The sequence below is a fragment of the Cryptomeria japonica genome, chromosome 8 (genome assembly GCF_030272615.1).
Source record: "Cryptomeria japonica chromosome 8, Sugi_1.0, whole genome shotgun sequence".
NCBI lineage: Eukaryota > Viridiplantae > Streptophyta > Pinopsida > Cupressales > Cupressaceae > Cryptomeria > Cryptomeria japonica.
Genome location: NC_081412.1, coordinates 37360325 through 37376648, shown reverse-complemented (window position 1 = coordinate 37376648; position 16324 = coordinate 37360325). Strand labels below are relative to the sequence as shown.

The window sequence follows — 16324 nt, the reverse complement described above, 5'->3', positions numbered from 1 at the left end:
GAGAACCTACATAACAGAACCTTGAAGTTTCTCCGATTGATCCTTTTGCGAAATCTTCAGCATTCGGGAACTTTATTCAAGAGAGGATAGGATACCTTTGGGTATTTTACTCTGTGTTTGGTTGTGTACAAAAGACACATCAACACATAGCATCGTAGTTATCCAATGACATCACTCTATCCTTAAAAGGCTTTCTCATAATGCTAACCTGATCAGTGGATTGGAAATCCTGTTCCTTCACCACTAACTGGAAATGCTTTTTGGAGTCTAAGGATTTTCAGGACCTGGTCTCTTAAGATCTAATTGAAAGAAGTTAAAACGGTTCATACTATTAATGCATGGTCTTAGATATGCTTCAAGCAATCTGATTTAGCTCATTATTCACGTGAAATCTGATTAAGGCAACAATTCATTTGTTGGTTTTGTTCATACAATTTTTTTTTTTCTTTTTCTTTCTGATTATCACAGTTTTAACTTAACACACTGGAGATAATTTCTAATTTAGGCTCTCTTTAATTTTGTTTAATCTTTAAGTACATACACAGAAGTAATTTTATGCCTGATAAATATTGATGTATATTCGAGTTTGTATGTCAGGCATATCATCCATAACTTGAACTTGATATTTATGGAGCAGTATGATTTTGACTTGTACTCCATGTAGAGATGAGAAGGCTTTCTCTTATTCTTTTGATATTTGCATTTGAGATGAGGTTTCTTTTGTTATAGCAATATATTCAATATTTTAAGAAAAATTATGAATTCTGATTGATTACTACATTCGTTGTTGAAGGGAAATGCAATTTTTTTTCCAAATTTTGGTAACTGGTGTTTTATTGTCTATTAGCAAACACAGTTAGGAAAAACTTAAAAGGATGTAAAAGTAGATAAGTGTATGATGGGAAAGAGTACCTTCTTTAATTTAATTAGCAATGCATGTTGACCAATTTTATCATTGTTTTGGAAAGCATACCATGTTTAATTTAGTTAACTATGAATGCTGATAGGTTGTATTTTTATTCAGGAGCTGTACTAATAGTTCAAGTTGGAGGGGGAAAATTGCTAATCTGGACTCCTTATCTGTTCCTCTTTTTGAAGAAGTACAAATTGTGCAACATGCTTTAGCTGAGAAGCAAATAACTTCAAGTAATATTGACTTGCAAAGGATTTTTGGGAGTGTTGATTCTTTTTTCAAGGCAAAAGATCGTGCAAAATTTCTTCATAATGTGTTACTACTTGCTAGTAAAGCATTCCCTCAGAATCGTCACTTGAAAGAAGCACTGCTGATTTCTAAAGGATATGTAACATCTGAAGTGAATTCTAGGATTAGTCAAGTCACTGGATCACGGACTCTTGCGAAAAAACTACTAAAAGATAATCGTCAGGTATTTAGTACTAGTATGTACCTAATATATGAAATTTGTTTAGTAGTTCACTGTTGTGGTATGAGCACAAAACGAAACTTGTATGCCATATTTATGAGATGCAAATTTAGTTTAGTTCGGTGCTATATTGTCATAGCACTAGGATCCCTGAAATGCAAGAAGTGAGTATGATATCTGCTGTTCTGTTTATATTGTAGTCAGAGAAAACATGGCTTGTGAAGACTCATGATATGATTTTCTTCTAAGAATCTAATGGTGCAATGATTATTGTAGCAGCAGATCAAAACTTAGGGGATTTTAGCGTGCCATTTTCATGATATGTAACTTAAATTCAGTTTATTTTAGCTCTATACTGGCATATCACAAAGATTCCTGAAATGTAAGCAAGAAAGTATGATATCTGCTGTTCTGTTTATAAGGTAGTCAGAGAAAACATATATCATGCAGACTTATCATATGATTCATTTTAAAGATTTTAATAGTACAATAAGTATCATAGCAGTAGATCCCTGGTTAAATAGTTGCTAGATTAAGAATGTAATAAATGCAAAAATAATCTAGAACTTGAACTAGACATCCGTTGCTTTAGAAATATGTTGATATAACTAGTTTTGCTTACATGTCAATTTGGTTAAATATAACTAGTTTTGCTTACAAAGATTCCTGAAATGTAAGCAAGAAAGTATGATATCTGCTGTTCTGTTTATAAGGTAGTCAGAGAAAACATATATCATGCAGACTTATCATATGATTCATTTTAAAGATTTTAATAGTACAATAAGTATCATAGCAGTAGATCCCTGGTAAAAAGTTGCTAGAGTAAGAATGTAATAAATGCAAAAATAATCTAGAACTTGAACTAGACATCCGTTGCTTTAGAAAGATGTTGATATAACTAGTTTTGTTTACATGTCAATTTGGTTAAAGTTATTTTCTGGTCACAAGAAACCATTACTTCCAAGATACTAAAACAGTTTCCAATGTTTCATGGAATAGGCAAGGCATGTTCAAGTGTGTTATAGAGAAACACACAGGTAGATAACACATACAATATGTATATAAAAATAAATTTGCAGATAAAAGATGATCATATAGTACAGAGGAACAAACTGAGAGATAATACATATAACGTGCAATTTAAATTTATAGATAAAATTGATGATCACATATTAAATGATCAATAACTATGAATGTAACAGTCACATAGATATGGTCATCATCCTACAAGGCAGTTGTTGATAACTAGTTTGTTGGTAGACAACTAATTTGTATGACTTAGGTGTACTATGTTAGCCATAAATTTAGGATTATTTAATCCATTTTATCGAAATGAAATTGGTTAAATAATTTTTATTGTATAATTAATTCAAATAAAACATTTCTCCACAAATATTTAAAATAAATAAAATAATCCATTATACACAAATAACTTATCAAAATAATATATCAAACAAATAAATCAAATTTGTTAACTCATTGATTAAAATAGTTAACAAATTTTCAAAAAAGGAAAATTAGTTAACAAATCAAAATCAAATGAGCAAAATAAATAAATAATTTTATTAAACCAATTAATCAATCAATTAATTAATAATAACTGCCACCGATTCTCATCCACTCCACCTTTAATGGGATAAGCCTGTCAATGTGAGATTGAATTCTAGGCATTTATCCATTTCCCAAAATTCTAATAGAGATCAAATCCATCATTTAAAGAATCATGATCCCGGTTTGAGCAAGTAGATGCTGTCTGAATGAGCAAAAAACATACATGTATCAACATCAAGAGCATATCCATATAGCGCCTCTATCAGAGGTTTGCATTGGGATTAAATAATGAATTTTAAATATTATTTTGATTCTCAGTTTTATTATGATTTGAATGCTTGCAGATAGAAAATATAATATTAACTTTTTTTAATAAAAAAATATACTTAGAGCCTAAGAGTATGAACATTGAAACATCTGAAAATTGAAATTTATGAAGTTAATAGTGAAACAAATGAACATTGAACATTTAAATAAAATCTTAAATCAGAAACCGAGAATACAAAATTAAATTGCACTCTGAAGTTTAAACTATAGGGAGATATGAGATTACTAAATAAACATTATGTCAATACAACTACAAAATTTGTCAAGCGTAAAAGACTCCAGCACAAAAGGAAAAGCTAAATCACCATATGTATTAAGTAATGGGAACACTCAGCTTTTGAGGCATTGGCTCTTGGGTACTTCTCCATATGATTATCATTATCAGTCTCAGATGCTAAACTATGTAGCCTGACCTTTGGATTCTGAACTAGTGCTTTATTTTTCTTCTCTTTCTGAAGGTATTGGCTTAGGTTTTTGTGAAGGTGAAAAGGGCTGGTGGGCCTTGGTGGCCATGGGACACTGTTGGTGCTGGTAAGTCCCATAAATGGTTTGGGGGATGTCTTGCTGTCCCTGGCGGTGTCTTGAAGACAATCAGAAAATTGAAATACTTCCTGAGTTTGTGTGGTTCCCTGTATGGCAAACAAAAGAACATTTTTGATTGGGTAGGCTAGGGACATTACCTAGCAACATAGTGGAAATGAAGAAACAGGGGAGAACAGGGTCTTGGGACAGAGTATGTGTTTCTCAAGTACATAGCTTTATGTCCTTTGTTGAGAATTCATTATGATGCAAGTTTTTTGGTAAATCAACTGATTTCACATGAAACAATCAAATGCATTTGTACTGTTTTGTATCTGTTTTCTTGAAAAGGATTGTTGTGATATCAAACTAGACTGTTAATGGCATGGATATGAATGCTGATACATCAGAGGTCTATAATTATGTATTTGATGCAGGACTTACTACTTTGTGGAGCGTATGCATCAATAGAGGCAGCAGCTGGTAACATTGATTTGGCACGTAAAATTTTTGACATGGCTCTCTTGGCTCTTGATGATCTACCAGTGGTATGCATTCAATCTTTTAGTCTATCCATTGCATGAAGATAATGACTTGAAAATTTATAAAAGAACAACACTCTAGTTTATTCAATGGAGTTAATTTTTCCATTTCCTTAAATCAGGAGTCTTGAAATCCTTAAAAGCTAGACTAAATAATGACAATTTTTTCTGTTTGATGTGATAATATGAATTAAGCAGAAATTTTACCGAAGTTAAAATCAATAAGAATAGAACATTGCTCATAATTATTGTAATGATTTTGTAAATGTATAGCACAGCATGGTAGTCCAAGGCATGTTTCAAGTAGTGGTACGTTATGTTTCATTATTGACATCTTTACTGCCTTACTCTCATTGTCTGAACTTCAAATATTTAGTCCTTGTTTGCTTGTTCTTGCCACATTATAAGTTTATTTAGATTGTATCCATGTTTATTTCTTCCATTTTTACTTCTAACGTTGATATATTCTTAAGGTTTAACAGCTATTCTTGTAGAAGGCACCCTATGAGGATGTGATGAACTAATTCATAAATAACAATTAACAAGAATATATTTTGCTGATGGCTTTTTCTGTTTTCTTTTTTCTCGAAATAATGGACACAATAAAGGGGTATTATTTGTTGGATTATTGTCATTGATGTTAAAGGGTAAAATTAGTGGCATGATGAACCAAGGTTTAATGTGTGCGAAGTCTGGCGCTATGATCAAGATGATTGAGATTCTGTGGATCAAGAGACACAATTTACTTTTTTAAATTGCACATATATTATTAAATTAAATTGTCCATATTTAAGGAGACTTATTTAAGGCCAAAATAATACTTTATTTGGGACAACCCCCTCAAAAGTGCTGTCCATCATTAAGGAGGTTAAATTATTTTTTTAAGGCATTTTTTAGTGTGTCCAAGATGGAACGACCTCGTGGAGTTCAGCGCCCAGCCTTGGGCAAAGATTTGTAAACAAAAAAATAATATAAGTAGATCTGCCTTGGTCGATCTCTTTGGAAGGACATGACCATTGGATGAAGAGGGCATTGTACAGGGTATAAATAAAGGTTGTTTGGTGGAAAAAAATATATATCATTCAAGCATATTTTCAGATGTATGAATGGCAGAGTTAAGAGAATACTGCAGCAGATCTATATTATTTATTTAAGCAGATTTATGAGATTAATCTCATATTACTAAAGATTCTATAGTGGAATTATGCAATATTTGTAAGCATAGTTGAACCACTTGCCAAAAAAAAAAAAACTCGCTAAGGCCCTGTTGTCACAAACGTTTGCACCCTTGCTGAGCTATTAACTCAACAACCTCGTGAAACATGGAAACAACCCCGAAGTGTGGGACCTTGCGCAATAGGGTTGAATCTCCGAAGAAGGCCAGCTTCCTTCTCAATCCAAGTGCAAGTGTTGAACCAACTCAACACTCCAAATTCTACTTTTAAACTTATCCTAACAACTTGCAAAGGAAAAGGGAAGAAGGAAATGCTAAAATGAAAGGAGTTGATGCACTAAGATAAGAGATGTTCCTCTCCCTACCCTGAAATGACACAAAGAACCAATCGAAATACCCTGGAGATGCACAAACTTCAATTGCATGAATGACACCAAACACATGTATAGAGGTTAGAATTTGCTGAATGTCAAAGGGGGAAGGTTTATGTTGTGACGTATTCACACATCGCCCCATTGCAAATGGGGACCCCTGCTTTTTTGCTTTCTAGGGTTTGTTTTCTTGGTCTTTTGGGTTCTTGGCTATTAGTCTTTGCATTGAAGGGTAGCCAGAGGGCTCGTTAGGATAGGATGGTCTGCTTAGGCTCGAATTGGTCAGTAGGTGGTCCAGGTCAGGGTCTCTGTTGAAAGTTTCCTCTTGGTTAGGCCTGGGTCTTGCTTCAAAGGTCAAGTCTTGATTGAGTTTAAGGAAGTCTTTGTGTCATGTTAGGAGTCTTGCCTTTTGAGACCTATGTCATTGAGTTAAGGAAGTGAATAGAGGTCTGTGAGTATGTGTTCTCAAAGATTCTTCCATTTGAGGGTTTGGGATTGGTCCAGTTGATGAATGATGAAGTTCTAGGCATTGATTGATGTGAAACTGACCTATTTATCCTTGGAAAACGCCTAATGATCAAGTCTAGACTTAAAAATTTGAGCCAAAGGTGAAGAATTTGAGCTAGATTGTTAAATTCGCTCCTGACCCTTCCAAAGGGACAGGAGCGAAATCTTCCTTAGCTCCCTTTTGACTCCTATTCTAGACAAAACTTTCACTTTAAGGCATGAATTGAGGGAAATTATCTTGAATCCACCCTTGGAGACACCTTGGACAAACTTAGACATGGAAATTTGGAGAAAAGGTCATGAATTTGAGCATTATTGCAAAATTCGCTCCTTACCCTTCCAAAGGGTCCAGAGTGAATTTCCTTGGATCTCCTAACTTAGGTCAAAAGGAATTGCTTCTACGTCTTGACTGAATGAGGAATGACCTATTTATGCCTTGTGAGCGTATTCAAACAAGATTGGATGATGAAAATGTTAGGGATTTGACCAAGAAGCAAATTTTGCTCCCGACCCTTCTGAAGGGTCCAAAGAGAATTTCCTTTGATCTCCTTGTTTAGGTCAAAATATTTGGCGTGATTGAGGCAAGGTTGATTCATGCAAGCCTTGTGAGTGAGTTGCAACCAAGTGAGGTGAAGTTCTATGAGGAATTTGTGCAAAAAGAGAAATTTCGCTCCTGACCCTTGCAAAGGGTCCAGAGCGAAATTCCTAGAGGGGTATGTCCTTCCAAAGGTACCTAGGTGAAATTGTTAAGATGCACTTTTGATCCAGCGTTTTGACAAGGCGCCTCCTTAAGGTGACTTGTTAGCATGTCCTAAGATGAGAACATGTGAATGAGGGTAAAATTTGAGTGTTGGGATGATATCTAAGACTAATTCCTCAAATTCGCTCCTGACCCTTCCAAAGGGTGCGACGCGAATTTCTTTAGATCTCCCTTCTTGGTCCTAATTTGCATCTAAACCTTATCCCTATGGCGCGATTGAGAGAGTATTGATGTGTGCAACAAAGTCAAGTGATGAGAAGGTCAAGAATTTGGGCATAATTGCAAATTTTGCTCTTGACCCTTCCAAAGGGTCCAAAGCGAAATCCTCCAAAGGACCTAATCCCTCACTAGAGACATTGAAGAGTTGGTATGCATGGCAAGAGATGGATTCAAAAGATCAAGTTTAAGACAAAGCTAAGTGAAAAGGATGTGAATTGAGCCAAAAGGAACAAATTTCGCTCCTGACCCTTCCAAAGGGTCCAGAGCGAATTTCTTCATAAAGCATTATACCTTGCTCAAACCTTTGAACTAATCCATTCCCAAGCATTTTTGAAGGCAAAACACTTGTTTTTGACGAGGAAAGGTTGAAAATGAAGTCAATGATGGAAAAATTGAGCCAAAAGGAACAAATTTCGCTCCTGACCCTTCCAAAGGGTCCAGAGTGAAATTCTTAGAAAGACTTATTTCCTCACCAAAAGCATTGAGTAGACACCACTTTGAGAGCAAGTTGGCTTGAGTATGATAAGGTAAGGGGGAATGGACAAGTCCTAGGCAAGTTGAGTGTGGATAGAGTCTAGAAATGCAAATTTCGCTCTTGGCCTTTCAAAGGGTCCAGAGCGAAATTCCTAGAAAGACTCTCTATTTTGCCTAATGCACTAAAAGAACCTTGTCTTAAGCTAAATTGATGGCAAATTGACTTGATCATGATTGGAGGAGGTTTGATAAGTTAAGTTCAAGGTATAATGATGATGAATGGAAGATGAATGGTGTCAAAGGACAAATTTCGCTCGTGACCCTTTCAAAATTTCCTAAACCTCTATTTTGCTCCTTGTTTGAGACCAAGATCTTTGTTCCTATGGCTTAGTTGAGGGAAGATTGATGTGTACTTGCCTTGAGAAGTGATTTGAGGCAAAGGGAATGATGAAATTTTAACTAAAATGCAAATTTCGCTCCTGACCCTTTTTCGCTCCTGACCCTTTCAAAATTTCCTAAACCTCTATTTTGCTCCTTGTTTGAGACCAAGATCTTTGTTCCTATGGCGTAGTTGAGGGAAGATTGATGTGTACTTGCCTTGAGAAGTGATTTGAGGCAAAGGGAATGATGAAATTTGAACTAAAATGCAAATTTCGCTCCTGACCCTTCCAAAGGGTCCAGAGTGAATTTCTTTAGGAAGTCTAATATTTTGCCTAGGCCCTTGAGCGAAACCCATTCCTAAGCAATTTTGGAGGCGAATGATTTGATCTTGGTAAGGTATGGTTGAAATTGAAGTTCTATGAAAGAAGATTGAGTAGAATGCAAGATTTCGCTCCTGACCCTTCCAAAGGGTCTAGAGCGAATTTCATTATGGGTCCTATCCTTGGAGAGGGTCCAGAGCGAAATTGATTTGAATGCCTTCTTGTTGATAGTTTGAAGTGAGAAATGCAATGTTAGGATGAATATGTCATAAGTGCTTGACACCATTTTTGTTTGTTTTGCAGATCAACAAAATCAAGATGGAGGAAGGTCAGGCCAGGACAAGGGCGACCTCTTCAAGTTTCATCATCATCAAGGACACTTCAAATGCGTGAGAGAGTACCCAGGGTGTTGCTAAAATCAAAGGACTTCAAGTGTTACAACTATCTTCAATGAGTGTGAGATTTTGCCAAGATCAAGAGCTCAATGAAAAGTACAATAGAGAGACAAAATATAGGATAAGAATAAACTGTATTCTCATCAATAGATAAATGATCAATTGTTCCATTTTTATACAATGTAGATGAGCCTGCTTATATAGGCAAGGCTTATGGATATGTGAGCACACAAACATGACATGTGGCTCAATAAGAAACAAGGGTAGGTAGGAAATAGGTGTGGGTTGGTAGGAGAAACAATAGAATAGTCCACATGAGGTGGATCATCCACTGAATGTGGAGTGTAACAACAAGATCAACACAATAGAAGGTGGAAATTCTCCTACACACACTATCCCAATGTGGCACAAACACCCAAGTGTCTCATACCCAAACTACTATGAAATGCATTTCCTAAGTAAACTTAAGTAAAGTGTAATAATATCCATGATGAATAATTATTTACACCAACACCCCCCCTTAAGTGCAACTTAGGGGAATGCACTTAAGTCTACAATGCAACTTAAGCAATGCAAGATGGGTCCCGGCTACTAGGCCATGTTAGGTACCCATGTACAAATGCAAATGCATGCAAACCAATGCAATGAAATCTCTCACAAAGTGGGGAAAGAGAGAAAAACCCAATGGGAAAAAACCCTCCCCCAAAAGAGAGATGAAAACTAGATACAAAGAACTCTCATAGAAGTATGTGAAGGGCATAACCCCATGTGAGGAAAAAGTCCCCCCCATATAAGAGAAGAAGAGAAGCTAGGAAGCCCCCCCTCAATGTGGAATCTGCACCAATGATAGAATCTTGATGTATGAAGAAACTGTTCCACGAACGTCGAACAACATTCCTCCCCTTAGGAAGAAACAAAACCAAAGGTGTATCCATGAAGTCTCCCCAATCATGAAGGGAAGATGTATGAAAAAAACTCATGATGAAAGGAATCTCTGAAAACTGCTCAAGTGTCCCCATGTCGATGCTGAAAGATACCCCCTCCAAAGGTGGTAAACTGTGCCACACTGCTGAAAAAGGCACTCCAAGATCTAGTGGAGATGGATGTAGAACATGTCCCAAAGACTCACATGTCTCCTCAAAAAATAAAGAGACCTCTTCCAACTGCTGTACATAAGTATCCACAATCATGTCAACCTCGAAAGAATGATCATGTAGAGAATGAACAAGAGGGTCAGAGTGTTCCCTCGCAACAATCGAAGAAGGATCACCTTCATCAAAGAGAAGATGAATGTCATCAATGATGTCTCCCAAATGTGCAATGTAGGATTCCATAAATAAACCTGCAATGTCTATCAAGTAATCATCCCATGAATCTGAAGCTGGAAGACAACGAATATCCTGCTGCACTGAATCACATGTAGGCAAAACTGTCGCACTATCCGCATCATCAGGTGCAATAGGTGATGTGATATCAATATGAGGGTTCACATGTGAGAATCCTCTTGTTCAAGTGCCCAAAGTTCTCCTCAAAATCTGAACCATCACAAGAAGTGTGATCATCATGTGTAGAATTATCAAATGTGAAATCATCATCATCAACAAAATCTGAGAAGGAGTATAACCGAGATGCATGATCAACCACCCCAGTCGCAATGATAGCTCTAGTCTCCAAGTCTCTAATGAAAACTGACTCAGGTGTGAACTCCACAACTCTCTTAGTTGTGCCATGTGTGATTTGATAGATAGGAGATTGTTTGTCAAGTGGGGTACACACAACACATTATTGAAGGAGTTATCCCCAATGTCAATAGATCCTTTCCCAATCACATCCATGTATGTATGATTGCCCATCAAAATCTGGGGCATGGTGCAAGGCTCCAATGTAGAGAACATAGACTGCGAAGATGCCATATGATGAGAAGCCCCTGAATCTAGAAGCCATCTCTTTGAATCATGACTGATAGTAGCACATAGAGCTTTTCCTTTTCTTGTCCCAAAAGAGTGAGTCTTCCCACTTGTAGAAGCCATGAATGCTTGCCCTTTTCCTTTTGAATGTGAGGGAGTGGAAGTTGATGAATCATCCTTCTTGTAGACATTAGGCAAATCAATGTTATGCTTTTTGATGATATGTGTGAGCTCATCAATCTTCTTAGAATGGCAACGATGCTCCTCATGACCAAACTTTTTACAATAGGCACAAGGAGGTCTCTCCCTCTTTGGTGAATTATCCCTCTTGGAAGAGGATGTATCTCCTTGTTGTGGAGAAGATGGTGCTTTGTCCTTAGGCTTTGATTGCCATTTCTTCTTGTTTGAGTTGTCCTTTCCTTGATTTCCTTTGTTCCCTTGATTTGCCACTAATGCTTGAGACTTAGAATCCTTAAGAATGCCCATGCTTATCAACTTAGTTTGTTCCATCATCAACATTTCATTGAAAGCATCAAATGTAGGCATTGGGTAGCTTGAACCCATTGTCATCCTATGGGTTTGGAAACTAGAAACAAATGTTGCATATTCTTGTGGAAGTTTGCCTATCAAGTTGAATATCAATTGAGTATCCTTCTTATCAATGCCACAATCTTTGAGTTGTGCCCTCAACTCATTTGCCTTAGTGACATAATCTTGTATAGTATCAAAGTTCTTGGGATCCAACATGGTGAGATCACTATCAATTTGATATCCCCTAATCTCATCAACTTGACCATATAAGTCTTGAAACTTTTGCCAAGCATCCTTGATTAGAGTATATTTCTCAATATGAAAAATGAGATCCTTTGATACATACTTTCTTAAGGTACCAATTGCCATGATATTTTTAGTGAGCCAATCCAAGTGACCAACTGGATCTACCTTAGGATCAGCGGGAGCAACAATAGTTCCATCAATGTAATGAGTTAGTCCTTTTTCCATAAGTTTACTCCATGCATCAATTTTCCAAGTAGCATAATTATGAGGAGTTAAGAGAGGAAACTTAGAAGAACCCATAGCAACAGAAAGGAAGGAACACAAGAGCAAAAAAGCACAAGAGACACCCCCCCAAAAAATGATGATTTTGGCACTTTATATGTAGTGCGTGTACAATAGGCCACTTGCAAACAATGGCAAGGTGGAATTCTGATTTTGTTTTACAACTGCCCCAATAGGCTGAGAACTTCAAAGCAAAAGATCAGAAAGATAGATCTATGCAATACAAATGCCAAATTGGCCAAATAAGACCATATGATGAAAGTATAATTTCTACCCACAATTGCTGCAAATTGATAGCATATTCTGAGAGTAGACAAAAAATAATGTATTTTCAAAAAAACCGGCACCTGAAAAGGAGTTCGTATGAGCCCGAACGGAGATCGGGAAGTTGCAGAAACGGGGATTGGACAAGTACAATCACCAAAAACTGAGAATTCTAAAAAATCTGTCCATCAAAATCAGAAAATAATTCCACCACATGAAAGTACACGAAATTCTAGCCCATTTCAAAAAAAATTGCACCAAAAAAAGGAGCAAAAATGAGCAAGATATGGCCATTTGAAGTTGAACTGCAAAATCAAAAAGCTCAATGAGAGGGGCCTGCAAATTTTTTTTAAAAATGATGATGTCAGCGGACTGGGAGGTTAAATTTGACGGCTGTATGACCGTCGCCCAAACTTCATGGCTGACTGGGCGCTGACTGTGCAAGTGATTTGGCAGCCAATTGGGCTGCTGACGTGGCAGTGTGATTTGGCAGCCAGCTGGACTGTTGACGTGGCGCTGACTAGGCAGAAGGTACGGATCCCAAATAATAATTTCCAAAAAATTATTATTTTTTATTTTTTTCAAATTTTTTTTTTCAAACTGGAAAATAATTTAAAAATCCGAAAATTCCGTACCGTACCACCCAAATTGGGCAGAAAATTTTCTCCACACCCAAAAATCGATTTTCGCCAAAATAGGTCGAATTTATACTCGATTTTTATGGAAATGGCCTCCCGGATGCAATGGTGAGGTCGAAAACGCTCTAAGATGCCTCCATAAAATGCAGTCCCTCAGATCTGAAAATAGAAGACTTCCACAATGTCTCCAAAAACCAATCAATGAAGCCCCAATGGCTCTGATACCATGTGAGATTTTGCCAAGATCAAGAGCTCAATGAAAAGTACAATAGAGAGACAATATATAGGATAAGAATAAACTGTATTCTCATCAATAGATAAATGATCAATTGTTCCATTTTTATACAATGTAGATGAGCTTGCTTATATAGGCAAGGCTTATGGATATGTGAGCACACAAACATGACATGTGGCTCAATAAGAAACAAGGGTAGGTAGGAAATAGGTGTGGGTAGGTAGGAGAAACAATATAATAGTCCACATGAGGTGGATCACCCACTGAATGTGGAGTGTAACAACAAGATCAACACCATAGAAGGTGGAAATTCTCCTACACGCACTATCCCAATGTGGCACAAACACCCAAGTGTCTCATACCCAAACTACCATGAAATGCATTTCCTAAGTAAACTTAAGTAAAGTGTAATAATATCCATGATGAATAATTATTTACACCAACAATGAGATCACAAGATGGCAGAGAAGAAGGATCTTGTAAACATTTCAAGGCAAGATGAGCTACCGAAAGAGGAGTGACTTGACCGTAAAAGAGCCCTCATCAAGAGCAAGAGAGTCAAGGAGGTACATCATTCATCAAGTACATCAAGGACAAAGGAGGATTAACCGAGGTCAGTGCAAGGGTACGTTGAAGAAGCAGATAGTTTCAGAAGAGTTAATCAAAGTTAGCTTCTCAGCATCACCAAATTGAGTATCAAAAGAGATACGAGCAAGTACTAGACAAGGTGGCATCTCGGCCACTGTTCCTCCAGTCAGATAGGCCCACATCAGCATGTCCAGATTCAATGTATCTGACCCACCAGTGATGGCACAAACTTCGAGGCACTGTTGATGTGTTTTGATGCACATGCGAACATAGAATAAAATACCCAGGTATCTTATCCTCTCTTGAACAAAATTTCTTTGAATGCTGAAGATTTTGCCTAAGGATCATTCGAGAAGACTCCAAGGTTCTTATATGTAGGGTCTCTATGTGTGGATAAGCTCTGTTGGTGTGATGTGATTATGTTGGAATCACAAGGGGACTTACATTCGACGGCCTAAGCGTTTAATCTATTGGAACTTGAATCCTATCTACTGACTGGAAGATAAAGAAATGACAAAAGATATAGGGTTTGGAGAATCTAATCTAAGACCTAGAATGAAAGAAGATGGATGAACGACTAAGTGGAGTCCTACTGGGCTAGGTCTCACCATTAGGTTGAACAATTCGACACCAACTCAGTGCGATCTTCTAAGGGATGCTTCGAATATATTCAAATCGTTACACCATTAGACACTGATCACCATTCAAGTTAATGCATGAACAATAGACGCACAACGACTCGAGATTAAGCTCATTCTATGCCAGTTGACCACGCAGAGCGCCCTTACAATCAACAAGAGGCTAGTGGTTTGGACTAGGCGGATTCCACACTAGTGCATTCAATAACTTCCTTCATTCAATCTAATTATTTACCATCTAAATGAAGATTCAACAAGAAAACATGCATATTGCAAAGAAACAACACACTTCACCATAACTTCAATGAAAATGGAGTTCATTTACAAACAAGGCAACGATTTCTTGCCTTCTCTTTCTAATCTACTCTAACTTATATTCTATTCACTATTCTTCTGCTACTGACTATTCTACTGGCTATCATCTATCCACTATTAACCTTTACAAATGAAGAGCCAGAGCTTTATATAGAGAGCTCTTTACAATTCAATGGCTCTGATTGATTTACAATCAATGGCTAGGATTACAAGATGGAAACCCTAATTAGGGTTTGTTACAACAAACTCCCTTAGCCAATGAGAAAATTACATTCAAAATTTGAGAACCAATAGGAAGCAGGGGTAGGTGCCTCGAAGTTTGTGCCATCACTATTGAATCAAGTACATTGAATCTGGACATCCTGATGTGGACTTATCTGATTGGAGGAACAATGACTGGGATGCCACCTTGTCTGGTACTTGCTCTGTGATGACCTTGGTCGATCCTCCTTTGTCTTTGATGTACTTGATGAGTGGCGTACCTTTCCTTGGCTCTCTTGTGTTTGATGAAGCCTCTTCACGGTCAAGTCACTCCTCCTCTGGTAGCTCACCTCGCCTTGAAGTGTTTGTAAGATCCTTCTTTTTGACATCCTATGGTTTCTCCATGTGGTAGAATGAGGTCTTTGCTCCATTGCTTGCAACTCTTTGAACACTTGAAGTCCTTCAACTTGGAAGCACTTTGAGTCTTCTCTTGTGTATTTGAAGTGTCCTTAATGATGATGACACTTGAAGAGGTCGCCCTTGTCCTAGCCTGATCTTCCTCCAACTTGGTCCTGTTGACCTGCAAAACAAACAAAAGATGATTAAGTATACATAATATATTCAATCTAACATAGCATTTCTTACCTTAAATCATCAACAAGAAGGCATTAGGATTAATTTCGCTTTGGACCCTCTCCAAGGACAAGCCCTATAATGAAATTCGCTATGGACCCTCTCCAAGGACAGGCTCTATAATGAGATTTTCGCTCTGGACCCTCTCCAGGGACAAGACTGTTGTGACATTTTCACACATCGCCCTATTGCAAATGGGGACCCCCTACTTTTTAGGCCCTCCCGATCTTTTGGCTTGCGTTTTTGGGGTCTTTTCGCAGTAGTTTCGTCAGTCTCTCTGCTTTGCAGGTGTTCGAGGGTCATTTGGGTTTAATCTGCTTTTCGTTTGAGCGAGTTTGATGAAGTCTAGGCCCTATTTTGTCCTTTTTTAGGGTTTTTGCCTTTTGTCCTAGATTTTAGGGGTTTCTGTTAGGGCTTTGGAAAAGTTGAACATACGACTGGAATCAAAACCCTTCAAGGAACCTCCCAATAAAATTTGAGCCCAAACGGAGCAACTTTCTATTTTTAGAAAGTCCCTATTTTTTAGGGATTTTTTCGGGTCCCGGAACGTCGTCATTTTGCCAAAAATCAAACTTACTATTTTTAGTAAGTTTTTATTTTTAGTAAGTGCTTTTTTGACCTATTTTGCCCAAACCTTGACATTTTGAAACACTTACTATTTGGGAAAATCTATTTTTGGCAAGATCTTTACAGGAAAACACTGAAAGCTGAATATCTCTGAAGACGTTGAAGACTGAACGTTCCTGAAGACCATTTCTAAATCCGGAAAAGTCAGAAGGCAGACAAGTTGGGTCAAAAATGGTTAAGTTTGGAACTCCTATTCCAGAAGAGGAAAGCATGCAAAATCATCCAAGTCCAGAAATTCACATCAATCCACTCATGTCATCTTGATCCGAAAATGGCCTGAAATTTGACTATCTAGAA

At 37.3% G+C, this 16324-nt stretch overlaps 1 protein-coding gene across 5 annotated transcripts in view; it reads left to right on the top strand.

Moving 5' to 3' along the window:
- The window catches only part of LOC131064559 (uncharacterized), a 109349-nt gene that overhangs the window by 21537 nt on the left and 71488 nt on the right, over nt 1-16324 (top strand). For all 5 annotated transcript variants that reach the window (XM_057998728.2, XM_057998726.2, XM_057998727.2 and 2 more), the window contains 2 exons: nt 1025-1385; nt 4217-4327. In XM_057998728.2, the coding sequence (XP_057854711.2) occupies nt 1025-1385; nt 4217-4327 (472 nt within the window). The remainder of the gene's footprint in view (nt 1-1024; nt 1386-4216; nt 4328-16324) is intronic.